This window comes from Hylobates moloch, unplaced genomic scaffold (assembly GCF_009828535.3).
Source record: "Hylobates moloch isolate HMO894 unplaced genomic scaffold, HMol_V3 SCAFFOLD_18, whole genome shotgun sequence".
In the NCBI taxonomy this organism is placed as follows: domain Eukaryota; kingdom Metazoa; phylum Chordata; class Mammalia; order Primates; family Hylobatidae; genus Hylobates; species Hylobates moloch.
Window position 1 is genome coordinate 27,366,707 of NW_026652293.1, and position 19,453 is coordinate 27,386,159.

Consider the following 19,453-nt stretch of genomic DNA (forward strand, 5'->3'; position numbering starts at 1 on the left):
ATCTATCTATCTATCTATCTATCTATCTATCTATCTATCTATCTATCTATCTATCTATGTCTATCATCTATCCTTAAGGAACTTTAGGATTAAAAACAACCAGCAGATGTATCCAATGAAAGTACTATTTGCCATCTACCACTTGGTATTACTAGGCCATTCTAAGCTGTTCTCTTTCTAAATTTTATCATTTCTTGAAGGAGACCTTGTTATTTGTACATTCCTACTAAAATCAGAGAAGTCTACACAATCTTACCTTAATGACCCCAAATGGGCAAAGAGAGGCATTTACTGTGAATAAATAAATGAAGCATGACAAAAGTTTGGAAAGAGACTAATTTGAAATGCCATTTGTATTAAAATAAAGATGAGAACATTTTGCCTGATTTATAATAAGAAGTTCCTTACCAGGCACAATGAGAGCATTTGTGTTCAGTTTGATGGGCTGTTCATTCTTGAGCCAGCTGAGGTCAGGAGGTGGAAAACCAGAGACCTCACAGGTCAAAGAAATGAAATTGTTCACCACGACGGTAAGATTTTCAGATTTAGGACCAATGACACTTGGAGGAACTATAATAGTAAATATATTAAAAGTGAAAGCAGGTGTTATCAACATAGATTCCCATTTACTAAATATAAATTCAACCACTGTACTCTGCTAAAGGACTGAGTTAATGATTCTGTTCATTATCTAGCTGGATGTCTTACAATTCCCTAATGCCTTCATCAAACTCACGTTGGAGTTTATTTTTCCCAATTGAAAGAGAGCACTAGAATTTTCAGAGACAAAATTATTCTGCATTTTATTTGTAAAACATAGTCGACAATTCCTAAGATGATTTTGTCAATGTACAAAGGAGACCTAATGTGCTTTTCATTAAGTATATTTGAATAATCTTGTTTTTAATATTTTATTTTTACTTAAGTGCTGTAGAGAAGGAGATAATAGTGAGAATTTCAATATTAAAGAGACAGGAGGAGATGGTGGGTTTTTTTTTAGGAGATAATGGGGCAGGGATCTAGAGTCAGCTTAGACTTTGGCCTTTGGAAGGTAGAGCAATGAATTTCTCTTATTTTAACAAGAAGGAAGAAAGAAATAGCAGGAACAGATGTAGTCAGTACTCCCAATTTGATGGTAGGAATTTGAGGTGGATTTCTAGAATATGCTTTCTCTTTTCCCTGCAAAAGAGAAGGTGAAAGTGTTAATACTTACTGAGAGAAAGTGAGAGGGGGCTGTTATGAACTGAATGTTTCTGTCCCCTCAAATACATATGTTGGAGCCCTAAGTCCCAGTGTGGCTGTATTTGAAGATGAGGCCTTTAAGGAAGCAATTAAGGTCAAATGATTCCTTAGGATTAGTGTCCTTTAACAAGAGCCACCAGAGAACTGGCCCTCTCCCCCCAAGCACACTCAGAAGAACGGCTATCTCAGGCCATGGGCAGACAAAGCAGCTGTCTGCAAGCCAGGTGGAGAGCCTTCTCCAGACACCAAACCCTGCCAGTACCTTGATCTTGGACTTTCCGGCCACTAGAACTTTGAGAAAATAAATTTCTGTTCTTTAAGCCACACAGTCTCTGGTCTTGTTAAAGCAGCCTGAGCAGACCAAGATAGTGGCCACTTGATATTTTTGAGGAGGGCGTGAAGGTTTAAGAGAATCACTATAGTGTAGAGACAAAACGACAAGTTGCAATCAGCATGGAGGGCTCAGTTCAAGCTGTTACTATGAATTTATAATGACATCAATATTCCTGGCTTCAAGATTTCCTTCAGCTATGGTGAGCTACCTAAGTGCAGGTAGTGTACAGATGTGGAATTTAGTGAGAGGCATTAGAGAGAAGCAGGTATAAAATTTATAGAATAAACTGCCTGCATTAAAATCCTGGTGCAGCATTTGCAAGCTGCATAACTTTGAGCATGTTACTTAATCTCACTGAGCCTCACCTTTTTCACCTCCAGGGGAGGCATAAAATGGTAGCAAGCACGTATGGTTATTGAGATAATGAAGTGAAATAACCTACATAAAACATTTGGCACAGCACCTGGTAGGTTTCAAGCAGTCAGTTTGTTGTCCTTGTTGTTATATGCAGATTTGAGCTTTTACTGAGCAAGAGTGATGAGAAGATATGGGCTAAGAGAAGTGATTGAAATGCTGTTCCACAAAAATTAAGCTGGCTATGAAGGAAAGTGAAAAGAGCTAAAACCTAAGATGCCAACAGACTGAAGGAGTACAAAAGAAGCAAGCATAGTTGTAGAGGGAGATAACAAATGGTATTGTTTTACATGAAAATAATTTACATTATTTCCCCTCAAATGAATTTTCCAATATTTAAGTAATGAGTTCCTGATTGCAGTCAGGAACTCAAGACATCATTAACTGGTGAAAGAAGAAACACATTTCTGAAGTCCAATCCTTATTGGTAAAACACTAGTGATTACTTCCTCACAAGTTACTGTCCCCCTTCAGGTGTTTCTACTGTACATTGCAAAGAGGCAACGATTATGAAGAAAATATAATAAACACTCAGAAAACATTTATTTAGCAACTACCACAACTATAGACACCATTCTAGGTTTAGGGAGACCAAGATAAGTAAGATATGGCCATCTGCCGAGAGCACTTAAATGAAGTTATGGGATAGAGGCAAAGATACAGATATATGATGATAACACAAGGCAACATATGGAACTGCTACAATTGGGGTATTTACAAGATGCTTTTTTGTCATAGAGAAGGAAAAATGAATTTTGCCTTGAGCAATCAGGAAAACTAACCAATATTTTATTTTCCAATATTTACTGTACTTCACAGATTAGAATGTGTGCTTTCACAATGATTATGTTTGTTTAACTAATTCACTCTTCCTGAGAATTCATAACACATGTGTTCCTGCTCTGGTCAGATTTATCTATTCAAAAAACTTCAAAGACACTTATTAAGCATCTACAGTGTGTTACTCACTGTGCTAAGTACTGGAATTAAAAAGATAAAAGTGTTTTAAATATGTTACACAAACACCAAATACCGCTAGATACCAATACTCACTATATATCACACCAAAGAAGAATATTTATCATGCTACATAAAAGTCCTTTCGAAGGCAGAAATTTTTCATGACATTTCAAATTTCAGTTACTTCCATAATGAGCTAGAATTTTATGTGTGTATTGCCTATGTAAAGGAGATCTTTTATAATGATTATTCACCATTTCCAAGGTAATATTCTGGAAGCACCAGCATCTCACAAAATAAAACTACTCTTTTGCAGTAGATATTCAACTACTTTTTTTTTTTTAGCAAAAAAGTGGTATTTATGGAGTGTCTAGCATGTATTTAAAAGAGTTTGATGAATGAATTAGGTGTGCTGGTGGTGTTAAAGGAATTATTTAACTCCACAAAGTGACTTTTTCTTCTCCAGGGAGTATATTAGTTACTAGAGGACATAGCTCAACATGAATTCTGCACTTAAGGACAGAAACCAGTTCCAATCATGACTAGTGCATAGATTTTTATGAGTAGAAGACCTGTATTTGCTTCTAACTTTATAAACTTGTAATCATTAATATTTTAAATTCTGATTTTCCTTTCAAATATGCAGGAGTAGTTATTTTCTCTTGAGAGACTGAAGTGATATAAAAACTGTCTTCCTGGAAGTTTTATACTTTATAAATCCTACTAGCCATTGTGGAAAGAAAGAAGAGAGGGGATTGAATGAGTACAGGCTCCTCACATTGTTTAAGTTAAAAAATACAAAATAAGCCTAAATAATCTAAAACAGAAATTTTCTGCTTTTCCAAGCATACCCTAACAGATGGTTTTGGAACTGAGCTCTTACCATGAACATTGAGGTTAAAACATTTTTTGGCACTCCCAGCTGTGTTCTCAGCAACGCACACATACCTGCCGATATCTATTATTTGAGTATTCAGAATCTAAGGGAAAAATGAAGAAATTCCAAATAAAATTTTGAATAAAGCGACTTGTCATATTTGTCTATTTTTTAGAATAAATAATATATATTATTTCTATTTAAAACCAGGTAGAAAAAAATTTTGTACCTACTAGTGCTGATGCTAGCTAGCTTTTATTAGGTAAATCAAATAAATATGTGTTAAGATTTTTAATCAGGAAAGGTAATTCTATACATATTTGTGGTATGTTGACTAGAAAAAAATGTCCCAAATTATTCTCCCGTTTCCCTCTCTCTGCCTCTGGCATTGTGACTTTGATACCCCTCCCATCAGGAAGTAGAATTTGTGTTGGTCTTGTGACTGGCTTTGGTCAACAGAACATGATGGAAGCGACTGTCATTTCAAAACTGAAGCCTGTTCACTTGTGTTCACTCTTTTGGAACCCTGCCAGCACCACGTGACGAAGCCAGGGTTAGCCTGCTGGAGGGTAGAGATCACTTGGGGTGGAATCATCACAGTTTATTGCAACTTAGGCCCCAGATATGTGTGCGATCCCAGCCAAGGCCACATCCGGAAGAATCATCTAGCAAACCAGCAGGCTTGTGAGCTAAATAATTGCTTATTGTTTCAAGTCATTAAGTTTTGGAGTGGTTTGTTTTATGCAGGTAATATAACAATTATGTTTTCTTCATTTTATTACATAGAAATTTCTATCCAACTATATATCTTTTGGACTTGGACACAGAACCATTGAAGTATTTTGGTAGAGGTTATATGATTATCACATAGAAATAGTCACAATATTTAGAAGATACTTTGAAAATTTAAGGTTATTTATAGGTAATAAACCTCATTCTCTTTTGAATAAGGAATTCCATGAGATATGTCCTATGTTGGATACACTGAAGGTTATGCTTGGATTCTTGAGCCAATAGAATATTATTTATTTTGCTCAAGAAGTAATTTATCAAGTTGTATCCTAACAAAAGAATTGGTATTATTTCTACAAGTGCCTTTCTTTCAGGACATGTGAAAAGAAGAATATGGACACACCATTGGTAAACAACAATCCAGGATATGTATGTGATTTTCATAATTTTTATTATTATCAACCTTTTGCCTATATACAAATTTAAATATATAGGGAACTTCCTACCATTTAGAATTTTACCAACAGAAATATATAATGGAAAGGATTGCAATAATGATTTGTTTATAATACAATTTTTATCACAAAGGCCATATTGTAGTCAATTGAGGTGTGTGTGTATGTGTGTGTAGAACATTTCTGGAAAAATCCACACAAAACTATTAACAGTGGTAACCTCTGGTAGTGGGAATAGAATGAGGAAGAAGAATTTTATTTTATATACCTTTGATAGTTGGTTATTTTTACAAATATAATATTTACAAGCTAATAAAAATTATTTTTAAAAGTCAAAAACAATTATTACAAAATGCAAAGTGAAATAGCTCTTTTAAAATTAGATCTTTACTTTTACCTGCAGAATTCGTCCATTAGATAGAAATTTATGATGGTCATCTTCTAGCAAGGGCTGTCCATCTTTCTGCCAGGAATTCCTTGGTGCTGGGTTGCCACTGGATAAACACTCCATCAGTGCACTCTTGTTCACCAGCACGGTGACCTCTTCAGGGAGATCACTATTTGCCCCCTTGATAATTGGCGGCACTAACAAAGGATTGCAACAAAGGGATAAAAATGGGCAACAGTCTTTTCTAAATCATGCTAATTTTCTGACAGCTTTAAAAACTTTGGGATAATAATAAAGAAGCAAAACTTGAAGGAGAAACTATGATCCCCAGGTAACATTTTATGCTAATAAATTGGGGGAGTGAAAACAGTATTTGAATTTGGCTTTATTCTCTTCCCTCTCTTCACTTATACTAAACTAATCCCTCAGATAGTATCATTCCCCTTTAGCCCAATCTCTATTCTTCTCCAATATATCTTTTACTTCTCTCTCAGCCCCTCCCACTATACCTTCTGAGTTTTCAAGCAGACATATAAGAAGCATCTGTATAAATAGATATTTAAGTCTATATGGTCATCCAGAGGGGACAGATAAATTACACCTTTTAAAGTGTAGTTGAAATGTTCAGATTTGGCCTTATTTGGAATGGAGTTGCCTGGGTGATTCAAAGTGTGTTTCCCAGCCTCAGCACCAGTGGTATCAGCATCAGCATCACCTGGGAGCTTGGTTAAAAATGCAAATTCTTGGGCCCCAACTGACTTCAATAGGCATCTCTGAGGAGGGGCCAATAAATCTGTGTCTTAACAAGCTCTTCAGGTGATCTTTATGTATGCTAAAGTTTGAGAAGTCCCACTCTAGATTTTTCTACATGTGTTCATTCTTGTTGAAAACAATACTATAGAATCCAGCTACACATTAGTTATGAAAAATCACGTTACCCATAGAATTTTAAAAATGAAAATGTTAAATGAACTAGGAACACATGTTGACTGCTTTGGTAAATGTAGAAATTGATTTTTAAAATAATCATTTTTGTTTTGAAAGCTTATTTTTCCCCCACTTTAAAAATATACCTTATCTTTAGCAATCAGTAAAGACTGCAAATTGATGTAGATGCTATCTTGTGGTATCTGGGTTTCCAACAACTAAACTGAAAGTCTGTAAAGAAAATACTCAATGCCACAAAGCACACAATAGAATTTCAATGTTATTTTGAATGCACACTTTCACATTCAAAGCTACATGATTGATTTTAGTATACTTCAGATAATATAAAATGTATAATTTGAACTGCAGATTACTAAATAATAAACTGGAGTTTTAGATTAAATGAGACTATCACCACCCAACATCAAGAAAACCAATCAAGAGCTGAAGCATTAGGAGGGCTATGAGATTCAGGCACTGACATGCAGAGGCCCCCATCTCAGCTCTTTGCTTCCACCTGCTCCAGCTGCCACACCCTACCAGTTGGGTTACACCACTCAGAATTGTTCTCAGTGGCCCTCCCTGCACCTAGGAGGTGAGCAGCAGACATGAAACAGCCCTAATTCAGAATCTGGGGGCCAGTTAATTTTTCTGGCTTTGTTCCACCTTCTAAACTCATCTCCAACTTGCTTGCTAACTTCCTAATTGAAAATAACAGCCTGAGGCATGAACATCTACCCTTGACCATCCAATCCCATAGTTTCATTTCAATTTCACTGAATCGCAGTCTTTCCCTACCTATGTTATCAACTCCTACTCACCCTGAATTAAACTCTTTCCAAATTTAGGTCTGTAAGGTACACAGATGTGTTTGGTCAAGGAATAGGCAGAGGCAGACATCCAGGCCTGCAAGACTCAGTGGGATTGATGCGCAGGCACACACCTCTACTTGCTATATAACCTGTTTGTGTAAGTTCATACTTGGCTCTGAGCCACTATTGTCTGTAGAAGGTACAACTGCTCTGCGACACTGTGCACGGGGCTCAGTTTGGCATGGCATAGCATGGCTTGACATGGCTTGCGTGTGCCCAGAGAGAGAGAGTAATACTACTGACCACTGTAAGGGAGAGCCAGGCTCCTTTAAGGCAGGCAGGAACCAGCTTGTCCCCAGAGAGAAAGAGTTAAGCTGCTAACACTGCAAGAGAGAGCTATATGCATGGGAGCTGGCTGCTGAGAGGAGCCACAGAGGCAGAGCAAAAAGCCAAGATAAAGGCGGACAGTGTAAGAGAGCTAGTGTGAGAGAGCTGCTGCTGCGAGAGCTGCTGATGAGAGAGCTGCTAAACACAACTAGAGCTGGGGCTCAAACCTGATCCCAGGCAGGACATATGGCGTAGTTGTGAACCTGACAAGGTCAAGTTAAGCCAGGTGGTCCAAGATATTCCTTCACTGTCCTTGACAATGTCAGCATTGATTTTTTAATTGTCATCTCATCTCTTTTCCTTGTAACTCTCTCATGAACTTTAAAATCTATGTTAATTGTTATGTCACTTATCTTTTCCCTTACAGGAAAAATACTTCTTCAACTCTCTGTTCATGCATTCAGATGGTGATTTGGTTCAAGGATGGACACACGAACTAGACCTTATCAATTAGAACATTGCAACCTCTTGCTGTCTGTGATTGGCTCTGGATGGATACATTATTCACACTTGGCCAATTAAAACCACGGAAATTCAATTCTAGGGCTTCAATTGTAAATACAAGGAGAAAAAACTTTGATTTGAATGTGGAACTAGGAGAATGCAAGCCTAGAGCTGCTAGAGGCCACCTTGCTATCCAAGGGGATCCCCCTCCCTCAGAGTGACATTAATAAAGAAAAGCAGAGTCAAGAGAGAGGTAAAGTCTGGTTGACCTCATTTGAACCACAGAAGTCAGACATGACTGTAGCCAGCTCTATTTTGGGACTTTTCTGATTCATAAGTCAATGTATTCTTTTTTTGTTTGTTTTCATTTAAGTCAGTTTGTTTCTTAATACTTCAAGAGTCCTGACTAATGTGCTGTCAATTTGTAGAAGATAATTACCTCCTTGGGAGAACTATCAGTTTCTGGTTATCTTTATAGTCTCAAAAGTGCTTAGTGTAACATCCTGCAAACATTGGTTCCTCAAAAATACTTTTCAGTAAAAGAATGAACAAGAAAAACTCACCGAGTACACGGACATCATACTGAAGGGAATCTTCTCCAGCCTCATTCACAGCCACACATGTGTATTTCCCAGCATCTTCTACTTTAGCCCGAGGAATCTGCAACACTCGCCCTCCTGAAAATAATATCCCACTATGTTTACTCCTCTCATCTTAGAGTGAACACAAGCCATAAACAGAGATACAAATTTTAGGGTCTAATGACTGCCTTACATTTTCTTTCAAGGTTCCTGTTTCATCCAATGGTTCAGTTTTAATCTCAGATACCACTTTCACAACAAACACTGCATTATTAAAAAGTGACCCAACATATGAATCGGATCTCCTGAGAAATGAATAGCTCATGTAGATTTTCCTAGAAGGGGGACTGCTACTCTATGCGCTTCATCATGTTTCCTAGGGAATGTTACTATATAGTGACTCCTTGCTTTTATAGTTTTGAACACTTTCAATAGAAGTTTACACCATTTGCTGCAAGTACTTGTTTGAGAAAGCAATATCCAAGGATGTAAAAGTATAAAGTGTACTATTTTACATACATTCTTATGAGGATAGCTGTGTATTTTTAAATATCATGTAGATATAATTTCAAATGTAGAGAAAAGTTGCAATAATTACATAAAGACTTTTACTCATGTTCACTAATTATTTATATTTCACTCCATTTGCTTTATCTCTCTCTGTCATATGTATATAATCTTTTTCTGAACCATTCAAGAGTAAGTTGGAGACATGGTGCCCTTTCACCCCTAAAATACTCATAAATCCATATTTCATACCAAGGATAATCCCTTATATAACCATGTTACAATGATTAAAAACAGAAAATTTAAAATCGAAACAAAACTACTATTGAATCCACAGTCCACAATCAAATTTCATTATTGTTGCAATAATGTTTTTTATAGCCATTTTCCCCAAACCCAGATCTAATTTAGGATCACATATTAGACAGAGTTACCCTATCTACTTAGTCTCTTTTCATTTTTAAGATACTCTTTTATTTAATTGGGGTGATATTTACATTCAATTACTTAATGCACTGACCTTAAGTGTACAATCTGATGAATTTTGATAAGCTTTGTATATTTGAATGCTTGTTAAAATTAAATAGAAGCCTTGAAAATATTATTCCATAACAGTTTAAATATCTTTGCTATCAATAAACCAGGTAACAATTTAAATATTTGCAACTAATAATCTTCCCTATTTATTTATGATAAGTGTATTTAATAAACTGAGCAGTAATGATCTGTAAATATATATTAGCATTTATGTTAATAATATATATAAACCAAACTGATAATCTTATTGCACTAATAGAGAAATGGAGGCACAAGGAAGCCAAAGGACTTTGTGTTGATAGAGTGATGCGTAGTAGATCTGAAAAGTTTACTAAGCTATTTTCTCCTATTGTCTAATTCTCAAGCAAGACTCTTCTAGATTGAAGGTACGTGGATGCCAGTGGCATTCAGCAGTCTAACTGCCAGTTAAATTACTTGGCCAGAGACCCAACCAATTCAATTCTTCTAACACATGAGAGGAAACACATTTGGCAGAGTCAGCTTTTCACCCTGTTGGTATCCATCTTTACCTGGCAAAATCAATACTTTATCACTTGAGGTCAGAGGGTGGCCATCTTTGTACCATGTCAGTGTAGGAGGGGGAGCAGCATTTGTCTCACAATAAAGAGAAATGGGATTGTTGATGATCACATCTTTGGCTTCACCATTCCTGCTGGTATCTAGCATGTTTCCTATTTCCCAGAGTTTCTGAAAACTTGGAGGAACTATGGAGGAAAGGCATTAAATGTTGGTCACATATAAATGCTTAAACAAAGATCTTGGCTGTGTTTTCACCAGAGTGATTTGTAAAAGCAATAGATTAGACAATGTGAAAATAATTTCAAGTACTGACACCACCACCAACTCTAGCCCTTAGCCAAAAAAGTAGTAGACGAAAGTCGGAGCTGGTTCTCAAGCGGAAGAACAAGAAATATGAGGCTCAGAATGCTGTGCTCATGCTTTGCTCTCCCTGTTAAAGTGCTCTGGCACTTAGACAATAAAGGGGCTCACTCTCAGGAAGGAGCATTGCTAAATGATACACAGCAGGAAAGACTAATTTTGAGAAACCATTAAAAAATACTGGTTCAATTGAGAGCATTTCACAGTGATTTGGCTTACTAAGAAGGCTAAAGAAATTATGCAATCAGGATTAAAAATTCCATTAACAAAAATAATAGGACATTTTCATACTTTCCTGGGGACAAGTATGAACTTTATGAAAGGCAATTTGCCTTCACATCAAAAGCATTAAGAGAGTGCATAACATAAAATTTATCACAGAAAAAAGTACATTTAACCTAAAATTTCCACCCTTAGAAAATTATGAAAAATCAAAGATGTACAAAAGTTTTATGTATAAAGATGTTCAGTGCAGCATTATTTATGAGTGGTGAAAGCTTAGAAACAACCCAGACATTCAACAATAGGAGTCTGGTTAAATAAATATTTTGTGGATATTAAACTGGTGAAACAGACATAATTATTAAAAATCATGTCGAATAGTTAGCAACATCAACAGTAACAATATAAACAATAATGGCAGGTATCATTTCTCAATCATTTTGCTAGGAGATTTATATACTTTATCTCATTTAGTATTCATTGCAATTCTACAAGATAGTCATGTTACAAATGAGGAAACAGTCTTAAAATTTAGGTAACTTTACTAAGTCACAAAGCTTTTAAAAGCCATAATCATCATTCAATTCCAAGTCTGTTTTGTTATGTTGTTTGCTTGTTTTTATTTTTACATTTATTTATTTATTCCAACTTTCATTTTATGTTCATGGGGTACATGTGCTGGTTTGTTACATGAGTAAATTGCATGTTTTGGGGGTTTGGTGTACACATTATTTCATCACCCAGATAATATGCCCAGTAGTGGACAGGTAGTTTTTTATTACTCTGAATTCTGTACTGTACTACTTTCCTGCCTTTCATGTAAATGCTGTTTTTAAAACTTCATGACATAAAGTTAAGGGAATGCTAATGCAACAGAGAAATCTATATTGTGTGACCTCAACTTTGTAGAAGAAGTATACATTTTAAAATATCAGAAGGAAACACATAAAAATAACAGAGGCAATCCTGAATGATGGGATTATTTCCTTCTTTAATCCTCAAGTCTAAATTTTCAATCATGAATTTATACTATTGTCAACAGAAAAAAACACTGTTTAAAATAAGTCAAATCTCTTTTCTTTTACTTTGAAAGATCATATAAATTACATTACATACAATAAGCATATTAGTATTACCTTGAATATTCACGTCAAAATCCAACTCATCTTCACCTGCAATGTTAGATGCTACACAAGTATATCGTCCGGTGTCTGATATTTGAGCCTCCTTTATTTGAAGTGTGTGTCCATTCGCAGCAATATTAACATGATCATCGGATTTAAGCGGCTGTGATTCAATTATAACAATGTTAGTATTAAGTGCTATAATGAATCCTCTAAGAGGCCATGCAGTTGATAGTTTTTGTGATTTTTTAAATAAATGATAATAAAATTGTATGCAAAACATTCATGACAATAGTTTAATCAAAATAATTGATTTACTTTGATTAAACTCATTGTTTTGGACAAATCAAATTTTTATTTATTGAAATTGCCACTGTTACAGTTTACATTTGTACCAGGCATTTGTGCATGATGCATTCATACATTTTTTATGATAAATATATGTTCTTAGTTACCATATTAATTTATTCATGTTGGAAAAATTTTTTCACTGATCTCATATAATATTTAAAAAGCATGTCTTTTATAATTTCGTAGAAAATGTTAGAATTTCTTTATGGAAGATTGAGCACATTAGTATAATCTGATTTGATCTAAATTACTTTTGTTCATTCAGAAACATTATTACTTTATAAATAAAAAATTTTAACCCAAAGATATTTATATTATGATGTTTTATTGAAATTATTCCATAAAATAGGATATTAACTTACATTTATTAATGTTATGGTGTTTTATCAATAACATTACCTATAGCTAATAGAATATTTCCCATCTTCTCAACATTTTCATTTATACTAAATTCCCCCTCATTCATTGAAAATTTTAGCTCCGGGCTCACTATCATTCCTTCTAATGATACTCTTCTCATAACTCTTGGTGATTTCAATGCCCACATAGATAATCATCCAATGCTGTGTTCTCTTAGCTCCTTGATCTCCTTCTTTTAATTTTCTTGTCCCTCACCCTTTCTCAGCCACTAAATAGGAGAGTCATATCTAGACCTTATAATTACCAATAACTATGCCCCTTCACAATCTCAGTTTCAAGCTCTCATTTGCTGACTATCACTTCCTAATTTTCTATTATTACTAATTTTCTTTAAGTTTTTTTTTTTTTTTATCCCATGGGGGCCCCACAGTCCACTGACTTGCAATATTTTCACTGCCACTCAGTCTCCTCCTGACCTCTATTCCCTTCTTACCCAGAGAAGGTCTGTCATGATCATCGTTCCTTGTATAAAACTCTCAACTCTTTTGCCTCTCTCCCTTTATTTTACTCCCCTGGCAAAACCCTAACTGGTTAAAATCAGTTTCTGCCCATTCTGAGAATTTGCTGGTCAAGGACGTCCCTCCAGCAACTGTGTTTCTCTCACCTACATCATCATTAACTTATTTCTTTCCACTGGATGATTTCAACCTAAAAAAAAACAAAAACAAAAGCCTCTCTGGCTGCAGCCCACCTCTATATTTTCTACTGCCCTTTGTTGCCAAATGACTTAAAAATGTTTTCTATACTTGTGGCCTCCAATTACTTTCCTTCAGTTTTTTCCTTCCATCATTTCTTGATATGTTCCAATCAGACTTTCACCGTTTCTTCTTGATCAAAAATTCTTTGCCAAGGTCACCAATGACATTCATGTTGGTAAATTCTAAGTACTTATTTTACCTGATCAGTATCATTTAACCCAGTTTAACTTGTGTTCATTTTGAAGTACCTTTTTCACTTATCTTTTGGGATACTACGCTCCCTGCTCCCCAACCTTTAAATACAGGAGTACCCTGAGGCTTAATCCTTAGACCTCTTCTCTATCTACTCTCACTTATCTTGAACTTATATTTTATCTCCTTCCTACACATCCCACACATCCTACTACCACCTTGGTCCAAGCAACAACCATTGCCCTTTTGGTGGAGATGCAATTGCCATAACCATTGCAATAACTTCATAGCTGGACCTTTTCTTTATTCTCCAAGTACAGAAAGAAATGCAATCTGCTTAAAACCTTAAGTCATATTATGTCATGTCATTCTTGTGTTCAAAATTTCCCAGTTGGCTTTCCGTCAGAATACAGGCCAACTGGAGCAAAGGGCAGCATGATTTGGCTCTCCATTAGTCTTCTGCTCACATTTTCTGTTCCCATCTGTCACTGCACTTCAGCCCAAATGCCTCAGGGTCTTTGCCCTTGCTGTGCTCTCTACTTTGGAATATTTTGCCCTCTATTATTTTATGTCTGCTTCCTTCACTTTCTTTGGGTTTCTGTTTAAATGTCACCTTATCAGTGAGGTCTTCCCTAAGTAAGAAATCACACTCTCCACCCTTGGTTTCCTTCTCTCATATTGAGTTTTCTCTATGATACCTGCCCCACCTGACACATTACATCTTACTGGTTTGGTTTAGTTTTTTTTTTTTTTTTTTTTTTTGAGACGGAGTTTCGCTCTGTCGCCCAGGCTGGAGTGCAGTGGCGCAGTCTCGGCTCACTGCAAGCTCCGCCTCCCGGGTTCACGCCATTCTCCTGCCTCAGCCTCTCCGAGTAGCTGGGACTACAGGTGCCCGCCACCACGCCCGGCTAATTTCTTTTTTGTATTTTTAGTAGAGACGGGGTTTCACTGTGGTCTCGATCTCCTGACCTCATGATCCGCCCGCCTCGGCCTCCCAAAGTGTTGGGATTACAAGCGTGAGCCACCACGCCCGGCCTGTTTCTTTCATAGCTGTATTCCCTGCATTTAAAACAGTGTCTGACAAATAGTAGATGCTCAACAAATAATTCAGAATGCAATTAATCATTATTAACATTGTATCACTTATATAAAAGTAGCATAATTTAAATTTTCTTTGCTAAAAGAAAAACTTCAGGGTATGAATAAATAAAACTCAAGATTCTATCAAAACTTATTGGCCAATACTTTGTCCAGTTTTTAATGTATGTCAATATATGTTGTGTTTCTTTTCTTGAAAACACTACTTCACTTTAGTGTTGCTCATCTGAAGACTGAAATAACAGGAGAATGAATATGGAAAATAAATTTTCAAATAGTAGGTTTTTGTTCACATTCTAGGAGACCAATTGCAAACCCTAAAAAATCTAGCAGTGTAAAGCATCATAATTGGGTCAATTTCAAAGCCTGAACTTGAAGCTGTAATTTAACTACTTATAATGAAATTTTCAAAAATAAGACAAAAATGCCTCATTTCCTGTGCACTTTTAGTCTTTACCCAGTTTTTAATGTGTGTATGTGTTCATGTACACGTGAGCATATGTGGTGACTATAAGGAATGAAACAACTTTAGAAAAGATTAAAAATAAAATCTTTTCAAAGGAGAAAGGGATTATTTGTTTCCAAGTAAATTCATAAAGAATTGATATTGTACTATGAAGTGTGCTTGTAGTCAGAAAAGAAACTATAAACAGAGCATGGTGGGAATTCTGTATTTTCTCTTTTGCAATGGCTTCTAGATGAAACTTGCTTATTTTATAAGAGATGACTTTTTTTCTGGCTGCCAATATTGCAAAATTCATCTGAGATCTGAAAAAATAAAGCTATATCTTTCCTGCATCTTAAATCATGATTATGATCTGAACTTCTACAACTGGAATTTGACTGACTATTTGGTTGATTATGTGTAAAACAGGACAAACAGCAGCTTAGCTGTTTCACATCTGTATTAAGTACGGTGTTAACAGCTGCTTAAAAATCTATTTTGGTCTAAGATCAACAGCACATATGTCTTTTAAAACATGCATGGAAGAACATAAGTTGAATGAGAAATATGGATGTGTGGTCTGAAAGTCAGATCACAGAACTGAAGGATCTGTCCTTTATTTAAAGGTTCTCTGTTCCCAGTTAACTGTACTGGGCCCTTCATCATCTTTTTAAGCTTTTTTTCTTTATCTTGGAATATTTAAAAATATTACCTTTTGTAAAAGAGTTAAAGATACTTAAAGAATATCGGAGTAACTTTAGTAAATTTAGTACCCATGTTATACCTGTCATTCTTACCTGGGATAGCAACATTTATGCATTGCTTCTTTACCAAGTTTACTTATTCTGTAAAACCGCAAAATAACAACAGCAAAAAAATGAAAAGAACTGTTTCCCTAACTTCTCCAGTGGGAGGGTGGCCAGATTTTCATAGACAACTGCTAATATATACAAAAATAATTATGCAAACTTTCCAGTGATGGAATAATGCTAACATTGTTGAACATCATTCAGGTTGGTTGGGTTTTTTTTTAAGTTTTAGATTCTAGGAGCATGGCATTTGCTAGTTTTAAGATCACATTGATTCTCTGAGTCACTTGTGTCTATTTATTTATTTCTTTTCAATTGACCATTTTAGTCTTTAAGAAATCATCAGCAAATGAAAAAAGTTGTGACTGGCCTGTCCATCCTTGTACCAGCTGAGGGAGGCAGAAGGAATTGCATAAGCTTCACATTCCAAGGTCAGAGTGTTGTTTACTTTGATCTTCACTTCTTTAGGGGAAAGACCTGGCCCCCAAAGGTCCCCTTTATTGATTATGGGTGGAACTGCATAAAATAAATATTAAAGAGTTAGACATTGGTTATTTTCAATATATGGAATACCACAGAAATCACACTGAGGATTACTTATCAAGAAAACAAGGAAATAACAGAGGCATTCTATGCTGACCTTTCTTTAAGTATCTAAGTTAACATCTTATGAAAGAGTGTTCAAATACAAGATGGAACGGGAAATCTCTTTCTCCCTTTATCATTATAATACTGCCAATAAAGCTAATGTCCTTTACAGAACAGTTAGCTTCGTTTGTTCCAGGTCCACAGACATAATCTGAACATGATCCATAAGATGTATTTTATTGGTCATTAAGGGTACCAAGTCAAAGAACAAAAGATAATCAGAAAGATACTCTTCCTTTACAAACACAAAAGCAAAATTCTGAAATATGAGTCCTATTAATGGCAGTGTTAGCTTTGCCTTTTATTTATAGGTCAATGTACATTGGAATAGCTCAAAGTCACTAATGACCTCATCTTGGGCTGTTGATCAGAACACATGCATCTAACAACAGTTTTGTACATGAAAGTACTACACCTCAACCCAGAGGGTAATTCAGAAGGAAAAACGGAGAAACTTAAGGAAATGCCACTGACAAAGTCTCCAACAAGAGAGTAATGAGCAGATTTAGTGGGCTCTTCACGTCTTTAAGCAATTGAGGCCATAGACACAATGCTTAATTCAACTTCCATCCTTAATAAAGTAAGCTGCACAAACTAGTCTTTAATGATGAATATAAATAATTATGAACCCATAATGAAAAACAGGATTGAAAAAGTTAGAAAAATTGGGGAAGCTATGAAACACAGTATTCTTTCAGAACTTACTGTACACCTTCACTTCATAGTGCTTTATCATTTCTCCAGCCTCATTCGTGGCTACACAAGAGTATCTTCCAGCATTGTCCTCCTGTGCATTGAGGATCTGCAGAGTTCTGCCTCCTGTAAAATCATGGGACATCAAAGAGTCTCTAAAATCACAGTGACAGTGGAGTACACACAGACTATCAGGGGTTTACATCTTCTTGTTAACATATTTCTTTTTACATATGACAATTCTGTGATGGACATATGATATAAGATAAACTACAATACTGATGGGGATTGCATGGTATCTGAGCACAGCTGCTGAGTCCCCAGTGGTGCTCCGTGGTGATGACTTTCATGCTCATTCAGACCTGCCATGCCTTTGTATACCACTCCAGCTAAGATCCTTCATAAGGTCTTTCATCCTCTTCACAAATAGGTTTCTGCCTTAATCATCTTTTCCTCTTATCTACCTAGCCTACAAGAGAAATTAATTGTGCTGAAGCAAAGTTTTTATTTTGGTCCTATCCTTCTTAAATATTTTCAGTCTTTCTCAATTGACCAACATATAAAGTAAGAACTCTTAATTCTTAATTCAGGCATTCAAAACATGACTCCAGTTTTTCTTGCTGATCTTATTTCCTGCCCCTCTGCCAACATACATACACACAATATTTCCACTCAAGTTTCGGGTAGTGGGTGAGAATTCTATTGCACAGGGCTAGGCCATTCTCACTTTGTACTTTTCCCACACAGGTTACCCTGATGGAACTGAAACCTCTCCTAACTCATTTCCAATCAACTAAATTCTAGAATGTTCGTTAAAGTCTGGTCCAAGTTCTGACTAAGCAACAAAGCTTTTTCTGACCACTTCAGCCTACAGCGGCCATTTCTTCATTTGAAGTCTTTTTGTTTTTTTTTTTTTCTTGAGACCGAGTCTTGCTCTGTCGCCCATGCTGGAGTGCAGTGGCATGATCTCAGCTTACTGCAACCTCCACCTTCCAGGTTCAAGCGATTCTCCTGCCTCAGCCTCCTGAGTAGCTGGGACTACAGGCATGTGCCACCACGCCCAGCTAATTTTTTGTATTTTTTTAGTAGGGACAGGGTTTCACTGTGTTAGCCAGGATGGTCTCAATCTCCTGACCTCGTGATCCGCCCGCCTCAGCCTCCCAAAGTGCTAGGATTACAGGTGTGAACCACCGCACACACCTTCTTCATTTGAATTCTTATAAAACTCACTCCCTATTTATCATACCCCCTGACTATTCAGAATCCATGATTTTTCACAGATTCATGTTCTTAATCAACTCTTTGCACATATTACCTCTCCTCAACATAAGACTGTCAGTCTCTTAAAGCCAGAAATAATCCTTTTTCTTTTTATTTGCATTATCTATTTCCATGCAGTAAAGAGGAACAAACTCTCTCACTTTGAATTAAACTTTGAAGGAGAGTTAATATTTAACCCGGAGTGAATTTCTACCCTTTTTGGCATTCATATTATAATATGTTTTAGCAGTTAATTACATTGTGGCATTTGTTTATTTGCCTTTTAATTTGGGTATTCTTCTGATCTTTTAAAAAGTAATTTTCAGTACTTTACAGCAGAGGTCCCAATCCCCACGCCATGGACTGGGACCAGCCTGTGGCCTATTAGGAACCAGGCTGCACAGAACATAACACAACCAACAAAACATAGGTGTTTTTATAAAAAGTAACCAATGATTCTGCTTTTCTAGACTAGTAGATGACGCAGATGCATCTTGGACATCTGAAGCAATTGAATTACCTGGAAGAATACGAATATTTCGGTTAGATTCTAAAGGAGTGCCATCCTTAAACCAGGTGATGGTAGCTGGAGGATACGAATAAGCTTCACAGACCAAAGATGTGGGGCTGTTAAGGATGACAGTGACATCTTCAGGGCTGCCATCACTACCTACACCAGCAATTGTAGGAGATACTGAAAAAGATGAAAATTCGTTGAAGAAATATATGTAGAAATTTGTGTATTTGTGCATTTCTAAATTACCATTATATGTATTTTTATAATTTCATTCCCTAGCAGTTACAGAAAACAAATTATTATTATTTACACAAAAGAGAGTGATCCCTCAAAAAACTCATAGGGTAATGGAGGAGATGACACATAAAGAAGGAACCATAACACATAAAAAAACATAATGTAGTAAGGGCAATAATGGGAATGTTGGTACAAGGTAAATGGAGGTTTTTTGGAAATGAGTTAGCATTCAGTCCAGTCTG

The 19,453-nt window shown here is 36.0% G+C and overlaps 1 protein-coding gene across 1 annotated transcript in view; it reads right to left on the bottom strand.

Annotated features, from left to right (window-relative positions):
• Positions 1-19,453, bottom strand: part of HMCN1 (hemicentin 1) — a 443,754-nt gene that overhangs the window by 98,353 nt on the left and 325,948 nt on the right. The window contains exons 50-58 of the mRNA XM_032137046.1: positions 18,978-19,151; positions 17,210-17,323; positions 16,227-16,372; positions 11,856-12,006; positions 10,128-10,322; positions 8,536-8,649; positions 5,412-5,599; positions 3,834-3,930; positions 409-570 (exon numbers count right to left, since the gene is read on the bottom strand). Coding sequence (XP_031992937.1) covers positions 409-570; positions 3,834-3,930; positions 5,412-5,599; positions 8,536-8,649; positions 10,128-10,322; positions 11,856-12,006; positions 16,227-16,372; positions 17,210-17,323; positions 18,978-19,151 — 1,341 coding nt within the window. The remainder of the gene's footprint in view (positions 1-408; positions 571-3,833; positions 3,931-5,411; positions 5,600-8,535; positions 8,650-10,127; positions 10,323-11,855; positions 12,007-16,226; positions 16,373-17,209; positions 17,324-18,977; positions 19,152-19,453) is intronic.